The sequence below is a fragment of the Patella vulgata genome, chromosome 1, assembly GCF_932274485.2.
Source record: "Patella vulgata chromosome 1, xgPatVulg1.2, whole genome shotgun sequence".
NCBI lineage: Eukaryota > Metazoa > Mollusca > Gastropoda > Patellidae > Patella > Patella vulgata.
The window spans coordinates 79089777-79116782 of record NC_065879.2 but is presented as its reverse complement, the minus strand read 5'-3'; the positions used below and the strand labels follow the sequence as shown (position 1 = coordinate 79116782).

At 38.9% G+C, this 27006-nt stretch overlaps 1 protein-coding gene across 2 annotated transcripts; it reads right to left on the bottom strand.

Moving 5' to 3' along the window:
• Positions 1-48: 48 nt before the first annotated feature.
• On the bottom strand, positions 49-23109 carry LOC126814275 (uncharacterized). Of its 2 annotated transcripts, XM_050539353.1 has the most exons (5): positions 23006-23109; positions 15003-15065; positions 10476-11199; positions 5344-5418; positions 49-2200 (listed from the first exon to the last, which is right to left on the bottom strand). In XM_050539353.1, exons 2-5 carry the CDS (start codon positions 15061-15063, stop codon positions 1270-1272), a joined length of 1791 nt encoding a protein of 596 aa, XP_050395310.1. In that variant the 5' UTR covers positions 15064-15065; positions 23006-23109; the 3' UTR covers positions 49-1269. The 2 variants fall into 2 exon arrangements, with proteins under 2 accessions (XP_050395310.1, XP_050395317.1); XM_050539360.1 differs by lacking the exon at positions 15003-15065 and having other exon boundaries at positions 23006-23076.
• Between the last annotated feature and the right edge of the window lie 3897 nt (positions 23110-27006).

The following is a 27006-nucleotide window of genomic DNA, read 5'->3' as shown; positions in this document are numbered from 1 at the left end:
CGAGGGCGAGAACACGAGAAGACGAGAAGACGAGAAGTCGAGGGCGAGAAGACGAGATTCTGAAATGGCCGCAATAGGCTTCCATAGGTTTGACATGGTGTCGTTTCATACCGTGACGACTTTCAGTCGGACAAATAGCCCCTTTTATCTATTTATGAAATAATCAGTTTGGTAGTCACACAAGTTGGTCTTTTAAAACACAAAATGTAACTAGGCAAACATAGTCTTTAAAAAACAATGTTACAGTCAGTGTAATATAATTATACAGCGGCAGTTTTCTGAAGTCTGGCGTTTAAGTTTTCGGGGCCTAAGAAATAACTACGCATACAATGATTGCGTTACTCGATATATTTCTGTTTATGGAAGTAATAAAAATAATAAGATTATTCAGTATTTAAGGTCGGTGACAATAAAGCAGCATATAAATAATTTGGCTGCATATAAATATATAAAGGTGTAGGGGTGAACAAGCTATTCTTTCAGATCTAGAGTCTCGTAAATAAAGTTTGCAATAGATGAGAGCAGACAACTGTCAGATGCTTGGCCAATTTCATCTAATACATAAGGGAGATAACAATCTGCTCCGAATAAGGATGAACGGTATTTATCTCTGAAATATGTCAGATTACGGCATTAAAAAAGAAAGTAAAAGGCTGTCTGGTTTCCTTTACTGGAAAGTGGACATATTTGACTTTTAATAGTGCTTTTCCTGAATAGGGTGGTAGCAATGGGCAACAAGTTTAATCTTTGCCTCGTAATTTTGTGAATGCTTAACTAACAAGTCATGTAATTTTCTTGACAAAGTGTTTGTGAAAATCAGCATCAGTACTCAGACTTTCGGATTGGGCTAAACTTGCTGACCATTCCTGCATATTTATATCTTTTAGTCGCTGCTTGACTTCAGATATAAAAACATTTTATGTCACTTGCAGATTGGACAAAAAAAAACCCAAAAGGAGAATAACAAGACCAGTGCTTAATACATGCGGTCATATAAAAGACACTGATACAGTTTCTGCCTCACTCTCCCAGTGCACAGCCACTTGAGGCAGATTTATAGATACCTAGAATGAATTTGCAAAACGAAGAATGTACTTTATCTATATCGTGTCTATATGTATGCCCCCATATTTGTGAACCGAATAGTAGAATTGATTGCATTATGTCATCAAATATTTTGAAATATACCTTTAACGAACGGTTAAACATAAAAACCTGGGAAGTTTGCAAATGAAGCTTAAACAACTCACAGGTGTAACAATATATACTCTATGCCCCAGGATTTGTGTCGGTTAGTTGTGTGATAACATGATCTATCTCCGACATTAGATCCCCTAAAATATTTCGAGTTTTTTTATTCTCATCTATGTTCACGTTTATTTTTTTAAATATTTCAGGTTCTTTATAATCAAGCGTGTTATCGTATACTTTTTTTGCATCGATGACCAATCCCAAAGCAAATATAGCAGTTTGCGCAGGACATGCTTCTGGGGTTTTTTTAACTCTGAAAATTTCCGTTTCTTTATATGGCATATTTTGCATTGTTTGTTCGGTCACAGATTTTCCTGTTTTATCAGTCGCTGTTCTAATCGCCACAGATTGAATCGTTTTATCAGTTTCCGCATATATAGTCGTAGTTGTCGTCAATTGTTTAGTGGCATTTGATATTCCAGCAACACCAGTTAGTGCTCTCTGGATTTCCTGACATACAAATTTAAATTTCGAATCAGTGTTTTGATGTTCTAACAAGGTCTGTAATCGATATTTAAGTTTTTGTGTACTACCTATTGCATGAAGTATATCTGACTTTAGTCTCTCAGACCACAGATTTATTATCAGCTTCAGGATTATATTTTCCTGTGTACTTATATCGGCGAGATGCTTCTCGTCGGCATGCGAAATGTTACATACCTTTTCTGTTAAAGCGTCAGAAGTTGTTTTGAAATATAGGGATGCCAAAAAGCCAATAACACTTGGTGCAACCGTTACACCGACACCAAGTGGTCCAGTTACTACACCCAGTACTCCACAGGTAGATGTGACCATATTACCCAGAGAACTTATTACCTGTCCTGCCCTATCATATTGACTGTTTTCAGTTAACGATTTAAGGGCATGGCTTAATCCATTTGTAACGTTTTCTACATGTTCATCATAAGTTTTTACAGTGTATCTGTATAATTTCAGTTGACAAACTAGCCTGAAAAAAAAATGCAAAAAGAAATGAAATACATTTAAGCCCTTACAACCAGCTGAGGAAAGGTATCGTTTTTTATCCAGCAGTCAAGATCAATTCCAAGGTGTTAAGGTATGAAATGAAATGAAATAGGGTTTAACGTTCTACTGTTCTACTCTTACTGGCCTAATATACAAAACCAAATGAACAAATTCGGCATAACCTTCAGTAATGCATTGACTCTCCAAAAGAACAAATTTCGTAATGTAAATGGCTTTAGACAGTTATGCAATACACGAAGTTGATGCGACGTGATTAATTAATGAGTTAAAATATCAATGTGTGAATGTCAGTCGATATAATTCGTTGTTATTAATCATCCTTTGACCACATAAAATGCTGAATATGTATATTAATTTCAATTCTAACAGAAATCTTTAAAAATATTTTGTGGAAATATAATTTCTATCTACAAAAACAAGTAAAAGCGGTTATAGATGGACGGATAATTGGGAAATAAGGTTAATAAGCTGATTGTGTAAATGCGTCACATCGAATTAGAAACAAATCCGATAATATCTGTAGACTCTATCGCGTTTACAAGGTTTTCGGAAACGGAAGGTAACATCAAAACGGAATGTCACGGATCTTTTACTATTGATTGGGTTCCTTCTCTCATGACCCCGATGCTACACACCAAATTTGAAATAATCTGTTAAAACCTGTAACGTTCAGAAAGTTCTCGGCAATGTGGGGTAACTCCAGAACAAAAGATTGCGGAACGCTGAATATCGATAGGTTTGTCTTATCATGAACCCAATACTTCACACCAAATCTGAAAAAGATCGGTTAAAACTGGCTAATGTCATATTCACAAAGTTTTCGGTTAAGGGCCATAACAATTAAACAAAAGATCGCGTGTCACTAATTATCGATACACAACAACGGGGTGTAATTATCTCTTTGATTTCCATGATCGTTAGTTTTGGATATCAATCGCTTGTGACATCACCAAGAAAATCAATAACGCACAATGAATTTATTTATTAGACTGAACAAAAAATCTTTCATGCCGTCATTAGAATCCGAAATATTAGAATAATGTGGATAAACTGCTGTTGGAAGTTCGGTTTCATTGTTGACAAATGGGGAAAACATTTCGACAGATTGTTTCGCTTCTAACAATTCGTCATCAGACTCAGTTGACTGCATGTTGAAGAATAAACAAACAAGTTTAGGGTCAATGTGACGTGTGTTGTAGTAAACTTCACTCACGTGTATATTATCATGACAACTAGAGGACTAATCCATTTTGAATAAAAGGGTGTTTTTCCCGTTAATCTCATTCGTCTGTATGCCTAATATAGACCTCTCACCCCTCGGTTGTTACACGAAGAAAGTTTCGGCTTCGCATCAACCTTATTTCGCGTATACGGAGGATACGTCCACATTTTCGAGAGATGGATAGAGAACAAGCTAAAAAGAAAGTGATTTTTGCTACACTCAAGGGCCATAATTCAGGAAATTACAATTCGTTACGAGCAAATATCGACAGGAACCGAGATCTTTGTGCTATAAACTTACATTTCAAGTTTCAACAAAATCGGATAAAATTTGTGACCTCTATAGGGTCCACAACCTTGATATAACATATTTTTACGCTATTTGAGAACGAACGGCGCCATTTTCCTTGCCAGTTTTGGGCTGATTTTCACAAAATTCGAACTCAGCCGTCCTTAGGGTGTAACGGTGATACACTAAAACGCTTTTTTTTAAAAATCGGATAAAAAAATATGACCTCTATAGGGTCCACAAGCTAAAAACGCAATTTTTCGTACAATCAGGGGCCATAATTCAGGAAGTTATGGTCCGATATGCGCGAATATCGACAGGAACCGAGATCTTTTGGTTATAAACTTACATTTCAAGTTTCATCAAAATCGGATAAACATTGTGACCTCTATAGGGTCCACAACCTTGATATACCATATTTTTACGCTATTTGAGAACGAAGGGCGGCCATTTTGTCTGTCAGTTTTGGGTCGATTTTCACGAAATTCGAACTCAGCCGTTCTTAGGGTGTAAAGGTGATATAATAATACGGTTTTTTAAATTGGATAAAAATTATGACCTCTATAGGGTCCACAAGCTAAAAACGCGATTTTTCGTACAATCAGGGGCCATAATTCAGGAAGTTATGCGCGAATATCGAAAGGAGCCGAGATCTTTGGGTTATAAACTTACATTTCAAGTTTCAACAAAATCGGATAAAAATTGTGACCTCTATAGTGTCCACAAGCTAAAAACGTGATTTTACGTACAAACAGGGGCCATAATCCATGAAGTTGCGATCCGATACATGCCAATATCGAAAGCAGCCGAGATCTTTTGGAGATAAACCTATATTTCAAGTTTCTTCAAAATCGGATAAGAATTGTGACCTGTAGAGTGTCCACAAACAAATGTCAGTTACATAGATTCACTCTGAACCGAGAATTTAGCGATTGAATTTTCGGCCTAGCCTCGATCATCATTACTAAAGTTAGTACGATAAAAAACATAGTCTCGATTTTTTGATTTAATTATCAATGAGCGTTGAACAGCAGATATGATTCTAATCCAGTACATATCACAGACTAGCGATGACATCGAGAGTTGATTATTGTCTGGATAAGTTAATTAATGTCTAATAAATAATTTAGATTACATTTCAGGCCTAAAGAAAGACATGCAATTGGCAGATTTAGCTCTTGCATAATGTACGTTTAAGTTAATTGTCGCATCTGAGAGTCCACAATCTCTGTATATATTTCACACTTTGTTTAGTAGGCTGGGACATAACTACGGCACGGAAGGTCCGATAAGCACCATGTCGAACTCATCCAAATTATTTTGACCCGTAACAATTATTGTAAGTTTTATCTGAATCGGACAAAATTGTATATATTTACGTAAAAGGGAGCGATCATATGTTATGGGTTTTATCAAAATCGAATGACAATTTTAAATTCTAGAAGGTCCACAAGCTATAGACGCGATTTTCGTAAAATCAGAAGCAGCAATCCATGAATCTATAGTTCGATGCGTGTCAATCAAAATAGAATAAACAATTTGACCAGGAGAGTGTCCACAAACAGATTTAAACTGACCAATAAAAATAAACTTACCCCGCGATTTCAGCACGTTCCATCGCTTGTAACGTTTGGTTCTTGAATTTTAATTGCTTTATGTTGTCTTCCTCCCTGGATTAAACAAAATATGCCGGTGCTAAGAACGCTAAGAGAAAAAAAAAGGGGGGGGGGGAGTACCGCAGTGTATGTTTTTCTTCTAGTGCAAACGCTGCCACTCAATCTGGAACCACAAAAACGTTACCCAACATTATACAATTTTAATAGAAAGAAAAATGTTGTATTATCGCTATTTTTGAAGAGGTTAATAATATACGTGGGAATACAATACCACTTGAATCTTAGCAATGCCACATCACAGGTGATCAACACTGTTAATCGAGGAATAACGTTCTAGCCATGCTTGTTAAATAAAATGATATGGGGTTTAACGTCCTACGTATTTGCAACGAGAATATTTTTCCCAGTCAGTGGCACTATAACAGTTTCTCTCTTATTTCCAATTCCACGTGTCAAGGATTCTTTTACTTACATGTCAATGTGTACAGGGGACCTCGGTATTTCGACCCTTCCGCACGACTAGACACTGTTTAGTATTAGGCCCTCCGTCTTGCACCACTGCAAGGGGAAACCACGCCGAAAATATTGCAGGAGCTATCCGAGATTTGTATTACATCTAGATACAAATGGTTTGAGAGGTAAACTCATCAGATGGTGGGATGGAAACCTCCGAATGATAATTCTTAACTTTACCAATCTGTGCATTAAATAAGGTGCGCTGCTTGAAGTACCCCCCTCCCCACCTTCCCCAATAGTCAGTTTAAATTACATTTTTAAATACATCGATCAAACTGGTGCCAAAAGTTTCATTTTAGCACTCTGATTACAGATGTGTCATTCCTAAGTGACAAATTGGGTGCGAAACGCATTGAAGAACGGTCTAAAGGGGACAATTTATTTACATTTAAATCACATATTAAATCACATTTAGATCACATTAGACCTTACTGATGAAGTGTCGGTAGTTTTTAAATGTCGAATTTGGTGCAAAATTCATTTAAGAACGTCACAATTGTCAAGAAAATGCTATATTTGTACTAACAACTGTGAAGTTGACATAAAATTAAATATGGTATTGGTTATATTTTGATTTAAACCAAAATGTAGAAAACATAATGGACAAGGAAACATATGGCATTTATGAAATCCATTAAGAGTTTTAAAAGAGTTATCGCTCTTTCTGTCAAACCTTGGCAAGATTGTTAACAGTATTTCATGGCGCACAAGACCATGTGTGAGCACACAAGTCCAACATTTATATCGTTAATGCGGTCCCATGGTACTGCCTTGGATGGTGGGCGGGTGTTTATCCAGAAATTATGAGCTGGGTGGCTAGAGTCTGATTAGCCAGGAGATATGCTTGACATTAGTTGAGTAATATGGTTATGAAGTTATTGAGGCCATAATCTGTCAGTAGTTTTGGAAATCGCATTGAAATCACCTGACCTTTTCTCTAAAATATAAACCCACACTGTACATACCCTTTCAATTAGATCCTACAGTGTTTTTACTAAAGGTAGCTGTAAACCACTAGTTCAGATATGATTTATGGTCAAATTTTGAAAAGCAAAATTACGCAATTACTTTTCAATTTAAATGCCATCAAAGTTAGTCATCATCATCGCTGTTACTACATATATAAACATCAAATTTGTTCTCTTTAACAGTCTTTTTGTTTCGTTTTCATATTGACTACGCTTACAAAGATATGTACAAGACAAGAGAACTTCAGTGCGGTTTCTCCCTGTCAGTGGTACAGGACGGGAGAGGGCTGGAAAGGACAGTGCCCTAACGTTCGGATGGAAGCGAAAGCAATCCAAAACAATATTTCTACTAGTATATATCTGTTAACCTTTAGTTCAGATAAGATTTGAGGCTACATTCCCAACAAGTGCGATTGAAACAAAGAATCTATAAATATGTACTTTTCTCACTTAAATATATAGATATACGTCAAAAACTAAATGATACTGTAAGGGAGTGGCAATTGTAATGACGAGAAAGGAAATCAAATGGAGTTTAATGTCTTACTGTGAACTCGTATAAAGCATGACGATGAGCATGCGCAATGCATTATAGTCCAGGGGAGGGGGGATTTTGCATCTTAATATCTTACTGTTCAGTAGCAACCGAGATAATAAAGATTTAAATACGCCACGTATTATGCTATAGGGGGAATTTGGCCCAAACAGTGCATGCACAACTCAGAACACTTAAAATTCCAGGAGTTATTAACCAGATTCCATGAGTTCCTGTATAGAATTCTAAATCATAATGTATTTTTTTTTACGTTTGGAGAACATTTACGTCGACGAACTTCTGAACTTTTGAAGAAACATTCGATGACTACGTTCAGTTTTATATCTTAAAATATATAGCGAAACCACAAATGTTAATTTTGCAGGAGGTTCAAGGAGTAATCTTGTTTTTCCAGGATTTTCCAGTACTGGAAATCACATTTTCATTTTTCCAGAAGTTTTCAGGAGTTTAAAGGCGAGTGCGAACCTTGCCAAACAGCGACGTTACGGTTTACTCTTTATTTCGAATTCGAGCTGTCAAGAGTTATCTTACATGAACGCCAACGTGTACACGGGACCTCAGTTTTATTTCCCATCCAAATAACTAGACGCTGCCAATGACACCCCCTCACCCCCCTTTACCACTGACAGGCGAAACAACGCAAGGGGAAGTTGGTGGAACTTTCTAGGCCAACACGGGGATGAAACCCCGGACCTCCTGATTAGTGAGCCAGCGCCTTAGTCACCGGGCCATGTCCTGTACCACTGACAAAGGGAAAAGACGCCGGACAATGACCAAACCCTGAACCTCACGGTAAGAGAGCCAGACTCATACTGAGTCACCACGGCTCCTATGTACTGATGACATTGGCATGGAAAGCAGGAATACTAGCTGTACATGTACAATGCAAAATCCCCCCTGAACTATTATGCATTGCGCATGCTCATCGTCATGCATTATACGAGTTGACAGTATGACATTTAACCCCATTTGATTTATTTTCTCTTCATTACAATATTGTCACATATTTTTACTTTTGTTAGTGATGAAACATTTATAATACACTAAGATCTGATTAAGAGCAACAACTCATTAAGTAATTATCAAAAAATCAGAATTTGTTTGGCCCATGCTAACGTTTAGTATACAAAACATTTAATATCATGGATTTAGCTGTTCAAAAATCATTGAAAGTCAATATACTTGTTCGTCTCAAGAAATTAAACGCGGTGTATCAATCTAAAGTCAATCGAAACGATTATAGATAGGCGTAAACACGGTGTATCAATATAAAATTAATCACATGATAACTGTAGTCTCTAAAGCATCCACAAGATTTATCAAAGTGATCAAGGGTTATAACTCTAGCAGTAATTATCGAAAATCGTTGAAAATCAATAGGCTGCTTCGTCTGATGACCTTAAACACTGAGTATAAATGTAATCTGATATTAACTTTAGCCTCTAAAGCGTCCACAAGATATTTATATCAAAGTGATCAAGGGCCATAACTCTGGCAGTAATTATCGGAAATCGTTGAGAATCAATAGACTTCTCCGTCTCATGACCTTAAACACTGTGTATAAATTTAAAGTCAATCGGATATTAACTCTGGTAGTAATTATCAGAAATCGGTGTTAATCAAGAGGCTTCTTCGTCTCATGACCTTAAACAATGTGTATAAATTTAATGTCAATCGCATATTAACTTTAGCCTCTAGTGAAAATCAATAGGCTTCTTCGTCTCATAACCGTAAATACCGTGTATAAATTTAATGTCAATCCGATATAAACTTTAGCCTCTAGAGCGTCCACAAGCAATTGTGGACGCCGGACCGACGGACGGACGATCCGACGGACGGGGGCGACTACAATATACGACCACATTTCAATGTGGGCGTATAAAAAGGGTTTACAGATATTAAAGTAAATATAGTTTTTGGGTAGAACTTATATAGGCCCTTGTCTGTTGTTAAATCCTATTCAGTTTATCGAATAAAGACTGTTATCAATAATTATTGTTTTCCATATAGGGAAATAACTCGTTGTACCTTGTACCGTAAATGGATTTCCAAAATTCCGTATGTTCCCTTGTCCATTATGTTTTCTCCATTTTGGTTTAAATCAAAATTTAGCCAATACCCTATTCTTTGCCAAGGATGAAGGCATCGGGTATTTTCACCAATATTTTATTTTATGTCAACTTCACAATTGTTAGTATAATTATAGCATTTACTTGACAATTATGACGTTTTTAATAGATTTTGCAACAAATCCAAGACTCGAGAATTACCGATTCTTCATCAGTAAGGTCTAAAGAATATTTAAACAAAGTTTCATTAATGTATCCAAAATGTGATTTAAATGTGAACAATCGCCCCCTTTAGACCGTTCTTAGATGCGTTTCGCACTAAATTGGTCACGTAAGAATGACAAATCTATAATTACAGTGCCAAAATGAAACTTTTGGCACATTGATCGATGTGTTCAAAAAGTTCAAAAATGTAATTTAAACTGACTATTGGGGAAGGGGGGGGGAGGGTACTTCAAGCAGCGCACCTTATTTAATGCATTATCATTCGGAGGTTTCCATCCCACCATCTGATGAGTTTATCTCTCAAAACTTTTGTACTCGAGATGTAATACAAATCTCTGGTACCCACCCACCCTCAGACTAAAATTCCCGAGAACAATTCTAGGATACGTGTTGAAGTGTTCGAGTATGTTTTATGGTGTTTCATGGAGTAGCGGTATACAGAATCGTGTCAATTTATCTTCGTGTTCCTCGTCAATTGTTGCAAGAGATTTGACGAGGTTGTCAGATACTAGCCAAACTTCTGCGTCCAGTTCTTTTTCTGATATTATGACCTGTTAAATGCAGTGGAGACGCAATATATATGTCATGTTCTTCCTTCTGGAAAATTGCGGACATGACGAGACTGAAACTAAATCGATCCTTATCTATCGGTCGGGTAAAAGAGCTTGGAAAAGGAAGAGACATTGGTTTCTACGCTTACTTATCAGGCTAAATCTTTGAACGACATTTGTTGAAAGGGTATTCATCCCTGGAAAAGCACATAAAAATAAAAATTACCGCTCTTTTTCCAAACGCTTATTCTCTTCTTTAATCTTTTTAAATTCATTTTCTTTCTTCTCTTTTGCTAACTTTTCGTCGGCCTCTTGTTTCTTCTGTTCTTCGACTTGTTTTACAGCTTGATCATACATTCCGCTATCATAGTGTTTCTTGTGATTAGCCTTCTTCAGTGTAAAAGCCTGTCCCATAATCTCATCAACATCGGATTTGGAATCGGTTCCATTCTCGTGGTAAATGAATTTGTACCGATTCAAGCATTTTTCCAATACCGTTTTCAGATCTTGGTTTGCTTTTTCAATATACTTCTTTTCATATTCCTCTCGGTTAGATCGTCTCTTTCTGAGAGTAAACACAACATTCGTGTATTGTAGAACCGTATTTCCAAATATGCGGTTTAACCCATTAAAAGCAACTAATTCTTCACAAGTGAATTTATTGTCAGTGTTTATAATATATAAAACAACTTCGGGACCAGGAGACAACTGTTCGACAGATTTACCAATCTCTTTGTCGACTTCATCAACCCTTGCTTTAGTATCAAACAGCCCTGGGGTGTCTGCATATTTAACTTTGTGACCATTCCACGTACCTTCCTTTGTTGTGGTTTCACTGGTTTCAGATTCACTGTATTCTCCTACTTCAAATGATCCTTCTCCTATCAACGCATTCCCCAGGGTGCTTTTACCAGCCCCTGTTTTACCAACTGCCACTATTCTTATCTCATCTGAAAAATAAATTCGAGTCTATCATGTGGCAAGACAATATATCACAAAAGCAGGTTTATACCGTACTATTGATATACTCATTGGCCTTATTGACATGTATTGTTGTGTCATCATCATCCAGACATAAACACACACATTAAATTCAAAAGAGTATCGATGATAAACCATGAGTGAGGTGCATGTGTGCATGTGAATATTTTAAAATCGTACTTTTTTGAAAATGGTAGTTGTTGTTCGTGGAGTTCGAGGAGGAAGCGACATGACCAATTGTCACCTTTTTTCTTCAAAACGATTAATTATTTTCATTTGTAACATTTCAGTCAAACCCAACGTAAACTTTCAAAAACATGTAATCCTGTCTGACACGCATACAAGTCATCTTTTGAAAATCCAAATGTTAAAGGGTTGGTTGGCAAGCATTTTTCATTTCAACTCTGCACGGAAGACGGCCATACACCATTTCTCAAGGTATGTAAATATGATTGTGCTAGATAAAATAGTTTACTGTTTTGAACAAAGAAACTAACGTTGTGTCCAGTGGTATGTAACATGATGATATCTAAAATTTCGTTTTGAGACCGCCTATTGGCATGAAAAGTCACCTTATTAGAGACTTTTGGCAATCGGGAATTTTCCCCATCCGTATCACATATCCGTATCGTATACGTGATACGTTACGTCAATGTAGTTTTAGAGTTTGGGCACATTTTCGCGTCGCGTACGTATGCATCGCTGAGCTGAGCTTAGTTCTATTACATCATGAAGGCAGATATCTACCAAGATCACCATCAGTACTAGTCAAGTACCTAGCCTACAATTTCCCGGAGGGAGTGAAGTCGCTTGACAGTCACTGAGCTTATTAAAAAATCTTCGACTTCAACTCAACAGCAATTTTCGGTTTCACTAATGTATCATTTCAGAAAGTTTATACCCCTTTACCACAGAATAAAATCATTTACAGATTTGCAAAGTCCCACCTCCCTAAATTTACATGTAGGATGTAGATCAAACAGCAAGCAGACAGACAGACAGGAAAAGCATGAAAATTCCGAGAAAACCCCATCAGAAATAATGCTTAAATTCCAGTCTTTATCATTGTTAAAATTACATCAAATATATACCTTCGTGATTTAGGATAGCTATTGGTTCATAAAAACGCTACGATACAACAATTCAGCGTATAAAAAGTAGCACAAAAGACAGTAAAAAGACGACAATGTTATACGGACCTCGTCCGTATGAAAACAGTTCGATACGTGCTGCCGTATACGCGAGCCGTATCACTTATGAGAAATACACACACATTGATGACGTCGCACTCAAAATCCATACTGATAAGCGATGCGGACCAGGAATTTACGCTTGCCAAAGTCTCTATTGTCTGGTGCCGGTTAGATCTGATTATTAAGGCCACTTGCATATTTCGTTCAACCATGTTTACATCTCGTGACCTTGACGAAATCTGCAGATGGCCTTACTATTAAGATCTGACCATCTGGTGTCAAATTGTCTTTCTTGTTTGGGGATCACGGTGGCTAAGTGGGTAAGACGCTGGCTCGCTAGCCTGGAGGTCCCTGCATTGGCCGAGAAAATTCATCCAGATTTTCCGGCGTGGTTCCTCCTTGTCAGTGATGCAGGATGGAGGGTCTGACAAGGACAGCTGTCTAGTCGTTGGGATGGGACGGAAAACCGAGGTCCCGTGTAAACATTGGCGTGCACGTAAAAGATCCCTTGGCAGTCGGAATGCGATATAAGAGTAGACTGTAGTGACGCTGTCCGGGCAAAATTTCCCTCAAAGCACACTGTACGGCGTATGCCCGTCTTCATTAGCCAAGTTCGGAGCAGAACAGTAGGGCGTTGAACCCCATTTCACTTCATTTGCATTTCCATCTTCCTGGTTGATTTCCGGTGGACATGCGTGATTAGCGCATGCGTAATATATCGTAACTATGAATGAACTGTTCTAAAATAGCGAAAATCACAGCTTGATTAATTTAACTGATATTTTTGGTTGGATTTGAGTCGCTACAGTTATGGTAAATTTGTGACTGGGTATGTTTAATTCGTCGTAATAATAATAATAACTAGAACTCAGAAGGTGTACTGACGTGTTTCGGTACGTCAGATCACGCCTTGTCACGTCAACAATCAAGTTACACCATGAGTATAGTAAGATCAAGTACCTATTAAAGTTGAAAAACCTGTCATTTAATAAACCGGAAGTTATACTTCAATACCGAACTTTTTGATATTAATAGTTAGTAGATATCAGGGTCATTATACATACAAAGGTCAAGGGTCATTGAAATAAAAATCGAAATTTAAAAATCCGTTCCCTAAGAATTGTCGCCATTTGGAGTAGGTTCAATACAAAAGAAAGTTTCGTAAATCGGAATTAAAATGGCGGTTAAATATCAATTTCAATGTTTTTTGTAAAATCCAATATCGTAGTCAAGCGATTGAAAATGTTATCAAACAAGGCCTTTGAAAATGAAAGATAATATCTGGGGCTAAGAACACCATATGTCATTTCTTGTCTATTTTTTTAAAATGGAGAGAACTATTCATGTTCTGGAAAAATCGGAAGGCCTCGGTAATTTCCGGAAGCCGTCACAATTTTTTTTAATATGCCATTTTAAAGACATTGATGCGTTCCTTATCCCCACAACTTGGTACTTCAAATAGTGATGTTGAATGTCGAAAAAATGATGAAGAAAACGTTCGCAAATCTTTGATGCTAATATTAATCAAGCGAACTTTCCGAATTTCGAAAAACATATGGGATTCGTCCAAAGAATCGAAAAATGAAAACCCGAAGAAGATCCGTTGAGAAATAACCGAGATATGGGCAATCTGAGATTATTTTCTGTACCATCCGTAAAACACTTCCTGTTTGTCAACCAGTGGCTGCCAGGCACGACACACCCACATTTTGCAAGAGATGGACAGAGAACAAGCTAATAAAGCCCCATGATTTTTCGTACAATCAGGGCCCATAATCCAAGAAGTTATTGTCTGAATTGCGCGAAAATCGAAAGGGACCGAGACCTTTGGGATATAAAAATATATTTTAAGTTTCATCAAAATCAGACAAAAAATTGTGACCCTTATAGGGTCCACAACCTTCGTATTACATACTTGTACACAATTTGCGTGCAAGGAGCGGCCATTTTGTTGGGCAGTTTGGTTCGATTTTCACGAAATTCGAATTCAACCATCATTAGGGTGTAACGTTGATATATTCAAACGTTTTTTTAAATCGGATAAAAGTTGTGAACTCTAGACGGACCACAACCTAAAAACGTGATTTGTCGTACAATCAAGGGCCATAATTCAGTAAGTTACGATCCGATATGCGCGAACATCGAAAGGAACCAAGATCTTTTGTTATAAACATGTACTAATTTTGAGTTTCATCAAAATCGGATCAAAATTGTGGCCCCTAAATGGCCCACATCCTTGATATACCATATATTTACATTATCTGCGTACAAGGGACGGCCATTTTGTTCGAAATCAACTGTCATTACGGTGTAACGGTGATACATTTGAACGTTTTTTAAATTCGGATATAAATAGTGACCTGTAGAGTGTCCACAAACAATTGTGGATGCACGTCCGGACGGAGAGGGGTGACTACAATATACATCCACATGAAAATGGGGGCGTATAACACAGTTGGTATGCGTCTTCGAGTACAGATTTCACATCACAAAGTGCTTGGGGAACATTTAGTACTGTAATCAAAACTACCATTAATATACATAAAAATATGTTGTGGCAGGTAGATATCAATCCTTACCATTTGTTTCTTCATTTGAACCATTTCTAATCTTGTCATCATCAGCCATATTAGTATTCATACCTATAATTTAAATATCAAAATAAGTCAGCCTATCTACGGTAGTTCTCTTTGAATATTTGCAGCAATTTGGAGTGTCCAGTATGCTGTATCACTAATGAATAAATAGTTTTATAGATTTATAAAACAGAGCAGTTGGATTTAATATTGTAACTCCAGAACGAACGGTTGCAGAAAGCTTAATATCGATAGGGTTCATCCTCTCACCGACACAGTGCCTCACACCAAATCAAAAGACGATTAGTTTAAAACTGTGGCCACTACCACAATCACAAAGTTTTTGATTAAGGGGGCATAACTCTAGAAGAAAATGTTGCGGAACACTGATTATCGATAAAGTTCTTTCGCAAAATTTAAACGGTTTTTAAAAATGAATATAATTTGAGACTTCTAGCGGGTCCACAAGCTAAAAATGCGATTTTTCGAACAACCAGGGGCCATAATACAGGAAGTTACGTTTGGGTACGCGCGACTATCGAAAGGAACCACGATCTTTGGGTTATAAATATTAATTTCAATTGTCATCAAAATCGGATCAAAATTGGGACCTCTAGAGGGTCCACAACCTTGATATACCATATATTTACACGATTTGTGTACGAGGGGCGGCCATTTTGTCCGGCAGTTTTGATCCGATTTTCGGTGATCGAGGCTAAGCATATCCCAGGGCCCGGTTCCTTGAAAATTCTTAAAGTAAGCACAAAGTCATGCTTTACTGTTGCTTACGTAAGAAACATTATAAAATACCGTCTCTAGAAAATTCTCAAGACCGTTCTTACGTAAGCACAAGTCAAGTACGAGTCTAAGTACATCGTGTCTGGTAAACTGAGACTACGATGCTCTCTAACGTCATAAAAACAATTTTGGTGGGCGAATTACGTAATAAATTCGACGGATGGTTCCCGGCAAATGGTCGATTTTGATGCATTTACATGACCCCTATATATAAAATGTGCCACAAGTTAAAAAAAACAAAAATACAAGCACATGCAAACAGACCGAATAATTGTGAGAGCGCCTGATCTTAAAGTAGCCCATGTTTGTGTTGTTTACTAATTGGCATATAAGAAAAATGGTTTCAGGGTAGAAGCGAGAATAATTATGTTTCTAAAGGATTTTCTGTCTTTTAATTGTCTTTTTTGTATCAAAAGATGTAGGAAATGCCGTCGAATAACTCTACGGTCAGCCCTCTTGATTGAAACAGACGGGCTTAAGGTTGGTAAGCAACCTGTATACCTTGCTTGGGACTTGTGTTTAGATTGACAATGTTTAAGAACGAAGTTGTGCTTGTGCTTACACTGACGTCTACTTAAAATCTGGGGTGTATGGGGTGTCGGGGGGGGGGGGGTAGTACCCCTGACGGGGGAATATGTCGCACCCTCGGGTGGCTCGTCCGCTTTGGCCCCCACCTGGCGCCCAGCTCTCACCTGTGGCTCCTAGCAGCTGTCTGCATGCGACAGCGGCCACACCCCGGAAAACCACTTCGACAGGCGGGCTTAACCAGGTGAGGGTAGCCGTCGGGTCTCAAACCCTCGGCGAGTTAGGGAATGCCTACCCAAGCATGTGAAGACTGTAGTCGGCGGAGTGAGCGGATGAGATTATTTTCAATCCCAATGGTCACGAAGGCGGTGACAGCAAGCGTCGTGGAGCGCTACGAGCACGGCAGGGCTCTACAGACGTCGTGGTCATCCACTGCAGCCGAGGAAGTCCCTGGCCGTGACGGTTCCTCCGTACCACCAGATCCTGGTTTCTGAGGCCGAGAGAGTGGCATTGCCCCTGTGCATCGACTTTCCCATTTAAACACTCTCCCGCACAGCCTTTCCTCGTGTGTGTTAGTCCCCATACCCCTACACAAATTCCGGCGGCGATAAGGAACGAGCGAAGCAACAGGTGGAGGTTCCCACTGAAGTTGTAGTCTGAACCCTGCACGTTGGCGGCCTGGTGGCAATAGTCGTTCTCCTCCTGACCCAGGAGTTGGAGCAGACTGCAGAAATTGGAAAGGCGTGCTGGGACCCCACGGAATTGGAAAGCTGAATTCTAATGGCTTGATACTTTTAAGCCTTTGAGCTGAACAACACCTCACTATTACAAATACAAGACAACGCGGATGCACCCAAGATCCAAGCAGTGGCACCTCATTGACTTCGCCATCTGCCGCCAAAGAGACACCCGTGACATCAGGATCACCAGGGCCATGCGAGGAGCGGAGTGTTGGACAGACCATCGCCTAGTCAGGGCCATCCTATCCCTGCCTGCATATTGCTCCAACTTTCCACAAGACGCCGACAGTGCTCAGACCAGCGTTCAACGTCCCCAAACTTGAACAACATCTGCAACGCAGTGAATTTGCAAAAGACCTGGACGGCCGAATGACTGCCCATGGACTCAAAGGTAGGAGCAGTTCAGAACACTGGTGACGGAGTTAGCAATAGCCACCATCGGCCCCAGGAAACGAATTCATCAGGACTGGTTCGACGAGAACGACGAGTACATCAGGACACTCTTGGAAGACAAGCAGAAAGTATTTCTTGAGTGGCAAAACGACCCCTCCTTCACCTTTTGACATGATCACTTCAAGCATCTACAAAAACAGGCCCAAGTTGCGCTGCGCAAGATGCAGGACGAATGGTGGGAGAGGAAAGCAGACGAGGCCCAGAAATACGCTGACACGCAGAATTACAAGATGTTTTTCAGTGCCATCAAAGAAGTCTATGGACCTTCCAAGCTGTGTACTACCCCACTCCTGTCAGCAGACAACTCAACTCTACTGAATGAGAAGAGTAGCATCAGAGAGAGCACTTCAACAACCTGCTCAACAGCCCCTCCAGTGTAGACCCCTCGCTCTTGACCTGACCCCACAAAAGCCCACTGTCCACTGCCTCGACCCCCCCCCCCACACACACACACAATGGATGAAGTCTTAAAGGCGATATGGCATACCAGCTCAGGCAAAGCATCCGGAATGGACGGAATACCAGCATTTGGGAAGAAGAAGAACTGCCCAATGATTTTAGGGGTGCCACTGTCGTCTCCCTATTTAAAAACAAGTGTAGAAAGACTGACTGCGGCAATTATCGGGGACTCTCCCTCCTTTGTATTGCTGGGAAAATATTGGCTCGGATCCTCCTCAATCGACTAGTCGAAAACATTTCCGAAGGAAACCTGCCAGAAACACAATGTGGATTTCGCCCAAACCGCTGCACTGTGGACATGATCTCCACATTCCGGCAAGTGCAGGAGAAATGCCTAGAGCAAAACACGGACTTGTATGCTGTCTTTGTTGACCTCACCAAGGTCTTTGACACAGTGAACAGGGAGGCCCTTTGGATCATTCTATCCAAATTCGGATGCCCACACAAGTTCGTCAACCTTCTACACCAGTTCCATGACTGGACAGGTTCGGACTCACCATCAGCCTCGGCAAGACAGAAAAAAAAATAAAACCAAGTACGAACAATCCAAACCATAAGACAGAATTCGAAGTCCTAAAAAACGTTATAGGCAAAATAGTGTATTCAAGCAAAATAGTGTAATCAGCAAATGGACTGCTCATCGTGTACAAAATACACGACAAACAGTGGTAACAGGTGTCCGGAAGAGTAAGCTTACCCTGCCTGGCGCCACACCCGCCATAGCTGCATCCAAACTATTAGGCGAAATGTCGGTAAAATAGCGTGATTGACCAATGAACTATCGGTATGCAAAATGCACGCGATGAACTGTGTTAACGATGTAGTAGACATTATCAGGGAGATAGTAATAGTATACGTGTCAATTAAATATATCTAGAATAATAGCCGAGAGAGACACGTTATATTTACCAATCAAATCAATATGACGGCCATAAAACTATTTAAAGGTTTTAATAAGTTTAGTGCGCAAGTATCCTTGTAGTTGAAGCTTAGATGACAAATGCCTCGATCTACTTAAAAAATCAGAATAAAAGGAACAAGCTCTCGCGTAACGAATAAGCTGAGACACAAACACTCCATAAGCTGGTGATATTGGAATGTTACTACTAATAAATGGAACGTTAACAATCGGAAAGTCAAAGTCATCACGTTTATCGTACAATTTAACACTCAGTTTATGGCAATTGTCAAAATCGAGACGCATCACTGTCAGTGGTGTTTTTAATTTCGAGCTCATCAGGATATATGAATTCTACATAATCACTAAATTTAGGATTATTAAGTGATAAAACGTCATCGATATATCGATAAGTGAAATTAAAAAGTCTGACTGGTCGTTTATTAGTTTTTACGAGCGTCTGCATGTAATCGGCTTCGTACGAATAGAGAAACAGATCAGCAAGCAAAGGTGCACAGTTGGTGCCCATGGGGATGCCAACCACTTGCTGATATATTTCCCCTCCAAATTCAACAAAGATGTTATCAATTAAAAACTATTTCAGCCTGCCCCTGCTTCAACCGACCCCCCCCCCCCCCCCATCTCCATGGAGAAAGTGGATGACTTCAGATACCTCGGCAGTACCATCAACAACGATGGCAGCCTGGATAAAGAGATCAACCTCAGGACCTGCAAGGCCAGTCAGGCTCTTGGTTGTCTCCGAGCTCGTGTCCTGAACCAGCACAACATCCAGCTCTCCACAAAGCTCAAGGTGTACAGAGCCGTCGTCCTCACCAGCCTCCTCTATGGATGCGAGATATGGACTGTGTACAAAAGACATTTGAAGCAGTTCTATATGAGAAGCCTGCGGTCAATTATGAATATCCACTGGCAAGATAGGATCACAAACCTCGAGGTCCTGGACAGAGCTAAGATCACCAGCATTGAGGCCATGATACTGAAAGCCCAGCTTCGATGGGTTGGTCACATGATCCGGATGGCTGACCACAGGCTGTCCCAGCAGCTTATGAATGGCGAACTGCTCTCGGGAAAGCGGAACCAAGGTAGACGATGCGGAAGATTCAAGGACTGCGTGAAGTCCAACAGCAAACACTCTGGCATCCTTCCCAAACAGCTGGAGCTGTATGCTATGGACAGATCAGGTTGGCGCGCCCTTACCATCCATGCGCGTGACAACTTCGAGGAAAAGAGGCTAGCTGATGTGACTCCAGCAAGGGTAAAAAGAAAGGCGTCAATCACCAATCCTGACGACCCCGGATAGTTTCCTTGCTCCTACTGCACCCGTGTCTGCCGATCAAGGATTGGCTTAATCAGCCACCTCCGTGCCCACACAAGACAAGGACCTAGCCCATGAGGACAGTCATCATCGTATCGATGAACGACCAAGAAGACTTAAAATCTAAGCACAAGAACGTTCTTAAGAATTTTCTGGGAACACAAAATAAGATAAGTTTACTTATGCAAAGTCTACTTATAATCTAAGCACAAGAACGTGCTTAAGAATTTTCTAGGGATCGGGGCCCAGGAGAGAATACTACCAGTGTAAACTGGAATACCAAGATGCCAACGAATGCTACTCAGCTGTTACTCTTCGCGTATTTCGCCGATCATAACTGATTAGAAATTACAGTAAAATAGAAACGATTGAATGTAAATCAGTTTATATACATTGATATTACATTATTATATGTCCATATTTAGGTGCCAAAGAATAGAGATTTAGCATTGATATTCTGTGGATGTTTAGTACATTCTCGACAAAACAAAATGAGTCAGTCAATATAAAATGAGTCAGCGGTGGATTGCCAGTATATCTCTGATTGACAAATATAAATTCTCTGTCATTTATAAGGACGTTCTTTAATAATAAATTGGTAATTCATAATATTGTAGTCACATCTTCTGAATTTAGTAAAACGCATTTTGTGTCAGATAAAAACACATAAACTACAAACAAGATGACCAGTCATCAACATTCCGCGCCCATGCAGTTGTTTGGAAGGCATAAGGAACCAATTTCTTGGAATATCAATGGGACTAGTCAGAAGATTCATACCCTGATCACAGTAGCTCGGCAAGGCAGAAAATAAAATAATAGGTTGATGAATATGAAAGTGTTATAAAGGTATCTTGAACAGTTTCTGAGATATGCTCTAGAATAATAATTATATACCAAAACCTAAGTCAAATGTGTTGTGGTAAAAACTAAAATAATCATTCCAACTAAAAAACACAAAGATTATTAAATCCGAGAAATTTCTAATAAGCAAACGACACAACTACTATCATATGTTGAAGTTTGTACAAAGTTTCATAAAGATAAAGTTTATGAGGTATGCCTCGGAATAAAAATTGTGTACCAAAAACTAAGTTAAATTTGTTTCCAAAGAACAAACACAAAATATTAAATCCGAGAAATTCCAAATTAGCAAAAGACACAACTACTATATATAGGCTAATATTATATATCACCTCGGTGGAAGCGGACGTAAAATACAACTAACTCATCATCATCATCATTAAAGGGTTGGTCATAAGTATGCTTATAGACAAATTGGGCGTCGATTTGGTTTTAAACTTGGCATACCAGGTACATGTGTGTGTCTTAATCAGCCATGGGCAGTTATTTAGATGGCACAATAAAAGTAAAAATACTGAGTCTAGGGAAGGAAATGAAAAGAGCATGACTTAACACATGATGTCATTTAGAGACTGTGGTTACATGTGAATTGTGAATGCAAGTGCAGGGGAAAGTATTTTAGTCAGGCAGCATTATTACCTACTCCTATTTCAAATCTAAATTGCAATGGAATCATTTACATGCATCACAAAGTTTCTTGCTGAACCGAATGACCACTTTGATGACAGTCTCACAAGCATTATTTGTGTCTAGAGCAAAATAACTCAATAGTGTCTCCAGTAACATATTGGATAATCATTTGGGGCAAGTTGTGAAACTATTAAATTTGATATGGATATTATAAAAGTCTTACCTACACTTCTTCTATAATATATTTAAACTTTCATATTCCATACGAAAGCTTATTGTTTCTGTTAAGATTATTATTAAGCTTTCATATTCATAATTTATATGAAAGCTTATTATTTCTGTTAAGATTATTAGGTTTTTAAGAATATTGTTATTACTAATATTCTTCTTCTTCTTCTTCCTACATTATTATTATATATTTTTTTTTCGGGGGGGGGGGGGGGCTATGTCTCAGCAACTATAAGAGATAGACGTCTGAAGTTTGGTTCTCTCTTGGGAAACTGGGTGGTGGTTAGTGCTTAAATGTAAAACGAATTTGTGCGCATAGCGGAAATGCGTTAAATCTTTAACGTGCACCAAAATTAAACATAAGCAGATATGTTATTTATATGAGGATAAATCTTAACAATGTATTACGGGACATGAATTTATACAAGCTAAGTTTTTTAATATGAAGAATGGAATAGATGCAAACATATTACTTTAATTATAAATAAACTGTTCAACGTAAACAACAGTATTTAATTTAATTTTTAAATTCATTTTTAGAAAGGATGTTTAACGTCCTACTTTTCTGCCCCAGTGCGGCTATAGTACAGTGGTGCAAGACGGAGGGCATGGCAAGATCTGTCATTGAGTCAACGGCCGTGGGTGGTTTCGATTCCCCGGTTGTAGGTGACAAGGAGTTAGGGTCGCCTGCCCAACCTAGTGGGGTTTCTCCCGGTCCTCCGGTTTCATCCCGCTGCTAAAGACCCCTACGTGCAAGCGAATTATACGTTATGTTAGTACTGAAATGACCTAGTTTGTGTTGAGTGGACGTTAAACCCCATTTCTCGCTCTCACTCTCATATTATGTATGTACCACTGAACACACAAACCCAACAGCAAAATAACTAATAAAAATCCATGAAATAAAATACAAATCCGAGCAGTATAGTTGTGGCCAGTTCACGATGACACCAGACAGTCCGTTTCACTATTTTGGCCTCTTCGTCCGTTAAACTAAATTACTCTATGGATTAAATATAAATGTATCCTATCAAATTAATTCATGCAAGTAGTAATAACCGAATAATATACTTACGGATAGTTTGGATGTACGGTATGTTAATTACACGTCAAGCTGTGAGCTAGTCACGGTGCGTTCTGGTGAAGACCTGCAATCATAGATCGTATATTACAGTTCTGTGGTGCAATACATGGTGGAATATTGGCTACAGACGAATCAGCAAGCAATTGTAGTAATCATAAAATTATATATATTAACATACCAGTCATAACATCCGATTCAATCAGATGGCGGGAAATACGATATGTTCATTTATATGTATTTATTTATGTATTATGTTATGCATCGTGTTGTGCTGTTATATGTACCAGCAGAGGTGAAAACAAAATCAAATAGATCTTGTCAACGGTAAAAATTTCATATGGCATGGCAGGCGTCTTTTCGAACATCACTTGGCTTATATTAAGTCTGTATTTCTCGTCATTAGAATAGCTGTTGAAATTTTCAATAATATTTAACTGATCAAAACTAAAATGCATCATGTAGTGTCTACATGTGCATGTTAGTGTAATAACAGGATCCACTGCTATAGCCGGAAAGCGGTATCTGTAGAACTAGAACGTCAAGTTTCGCCAGGTCAGGCCTTGTCACGTCAACAATCAAGTGGCACCATGAATTATTGAATGAAATATTGATTATAGTAACATCCAATACCAATTGTAACACTATGCACAGTTCGGCAACCAAATCAAATATTTCACAACGATGCATTTCTGCGAGCCGCTGGCTAGATGTCAAAAGTACAAGGCTACAAAACCTCCACATCTAACGCGTGACACATACTCTCTTCTCTGCTACATATTTAAATAGCCTTGTGATCGTCTAGTATTGTCGCTGGATGACCTGGCGCCTGGTACGTTCGGGCATTTTTATGCGCGAACTCTTAGTTTTTTTTTACTGGCATGCGCACAGGTACTATTTCTTTTTCTTTTAACATGTACCCAAATCGGGGATTTCGTGCGGAGGTAGTTCGGAGGTAAACAGTCTGTGAAGTACAACACTTGCCACTGTACCTGTATATCGCTAATTATAAACCGAATGTGTGAAGACAGTTCATACATATCACTCAAAAATTTTTCAGTACAAACTCTGTTGATTCACGCTCGATTTGCTACTAAACAAACCCATCGGTTTATTTTCTCAACAGTGTGACCCGAAGTGACCGCGGATTTATTGACCTTGTATGAACTTATCCATAGCTATATCCTTACACCGAGAGAAATTATCTAATCTCGGTGAAAAGAACCATGGTCATCTGGTAGAAAATTACTTTTGTATTTTTTGGAACGGAGAACAATGTTTTTAGAAGCAAACTAACCTGCCGCACATGAGGAAGTCATTATACTAATAATAAAAGGCGAGACCTCTTTTTGCGGCGCAGGCTTATCACTGAGTAGTAAACCGTCCACAAACAATAATATAGGAAGCCTAGTGACGAGTGTAGTAAGTAGGCTATGGACTATAGGTTTGAGTCGAGATTACTCGCTTTCAGTTTACTCTGTTTTTGCGATAACCAATTATGTGAGAAATACCATACTGACATTCGGTTTTTAAAAGTTGTACGCGAACTAAATGCGTTTGTTAGATACTGACAGAGCAGCCCCGAGTCGAACAATCGCCGCCCGAGCTGTCTTCGTCAGCTAGTTTCACAATATCGTGCAATAGGTGTATTAATGTGATTTTTAGGTTTAACCCCGCAAACAATGCCAAAATAGTGTTTTCACTGCTTACAGAAAACTGAAATTTAAAAAAACATTTTTTTATGAGGGTGACCCTCCCACACACTCCCTATCGAGCTGCCGCTCGGTCTGCGCAGCCTCATGCCTGGCACATACTGTCAACATTGTATATTTTTCCGTTTCCGCCCTCCCCCCCCCCACAATATATATTTCACGGCTACGTTGCGACGGTACCAGCATACCCAGTTGTTGACACCCATTACATCACTCATGTCTAACAAATCATAAAGCTGTGGTGTTACGGTGGCGGCATAGTATTTCACCGTAACACCACAGCCACTCTAACCATTCATAATACATCTAACTATCCCTTTACAGCACTTCACTCCCTACACATTTCCCCTCGTCCTACTTTCCCAAACGTCAACAACACATCTCATACATCCAGTTCGCGGATTAACCCTTGTACCACGTCTACTGGATGGCCTGGCGCCTGGTACGTTCGGGCATTTTTATGCGCGAACTCTTAGGGTTTTTTTTTACTGGCACGCGCACAGGTACTATTTCTTTTTCTTTTACAAGTACCCAAATCGGGGATTTCGTGCGGAGGTAGTTCGGAGGTAAACAGTCTGTGAAGTACAACATTTGCCCCTGTACCTGTGTATCGCTAATTATAAACCGAATGTGTGAAGACAGTTCATACATATCACTCAAAAATTTTTCAGTACAAACTCAGTTGATTCACGCTCGATTTGCTACTAAACAAACCCATCGGTTTATTTTCTCAACAGTGTGACCCGAAGTGACCGCGGATTTATTGACCTTGTATGAACTTATCCATAGCTATATCCTTACGCCGAGAGAAATTATCTAGTATCGGTGAAAAGAACCATGGTCATCTGGTAGAAAATTACTTTTGTATTTTTTGGAACGGAAAACACTGTTTTTAGAAGCAAACTAACCTGCCGCACATGAGGAAGTCATTATACTAATAATAAAAGGCGAGACCTCTTTTTGCGGCGCAGGCTTATCACTGAGTAGTAAACCGTCCACAAACAATAATATAGGAAGCCTTAGTGACGGAAGTAGTAAGTAAACTATAGGTTTGAGTAGAGATTACTCGCTTTGAGTTTACTCTGTTTTTGCGATAACCAATTATGTGAGAAATACCATACTGACATTCGGTTTTTAAAAGTTGTACGCCAACTAAATGCGTTTGTTAGATACTGACAGAGCAGTCCCGAGTCGAACAATCGCCGCCCGAGCTGTCTTCGTCAGCTAGTTTCAAAATGGCGTACAGCCAGTGCCAGTGGGAAAAGACGACAATAAAATCAGAAATATTTTATTTATTATTGTCGGACTTACGGTATTTATTGATAGGCTACATGTATATCTAAAGAATACTGGCATTCATGTTTGATACGACTCCTCAGTCTCCTGTAACCCTAACCAGTAAAAGGAAGGAGTCGAATCCACATTTGACTATTTGTTGGAAATGTACGTATAATTATGACCAAGAAACTAGACCAAGAAACTAAAAACCATAGCCAATATAAAAAATGTTGTTGAAATTTTTTTTCCCTGTATATATATATTATGATATTCGACATGGTATTGAGTATTGGAAGCGAAGTACAGAGTCAGGGTACAAACACTTTTCAATTTCAAAAGGTTAGTGGAAAGGTGCCTGGGTCGATTTTCTCTGTTTTTGCGATAACCAATTATGTGACAAATACCATACTGACATTCGGTTTTTAAAAGTTGTACGCGAACTAAATGCGTTTGAAATTTTTTTTCCCTGTATATATATATTATGATATTCGACATGGTATTGAGTATTGGAAGCGAAGTACAGAGTCAGGGTACAAACACTTTTCAATTTCAAAAGGTTAGTGGAAAGGTGCCTGGGTCGATTTTCTCTGTTTTTGCGATAACCAATTATGTGAGAAATACCATACTGACATTCGGTTTTTAAAAGTTGTACGCGAACTAAATGCGTCTGTTACATACTGACAGAGCAGCCCGGAGTCGAACAATCGCCGCCCGAGCTGTCTTCTTCGTCAGCTAGTTTCAAAATGGTGTACAACCAGTGCCAGTGGGAAAAGACGACAATAAAATCAGAAATATGTTATTTATTATTGTCGGACTTACGGTATTTATAGATAGGCTACATGTATATCTAAAGAATACTGGCATTCATGTTTGATACGACTTTTCAGTCTCCTGTAACCCTAACCAGTAAAAGGAAGGAGTCGAATCCACATTTTACTATTTGTTGGAAATGTACGTATAATTATGACCAAGAAACTAAAAACCATAGCCAATATAAAAAATGTT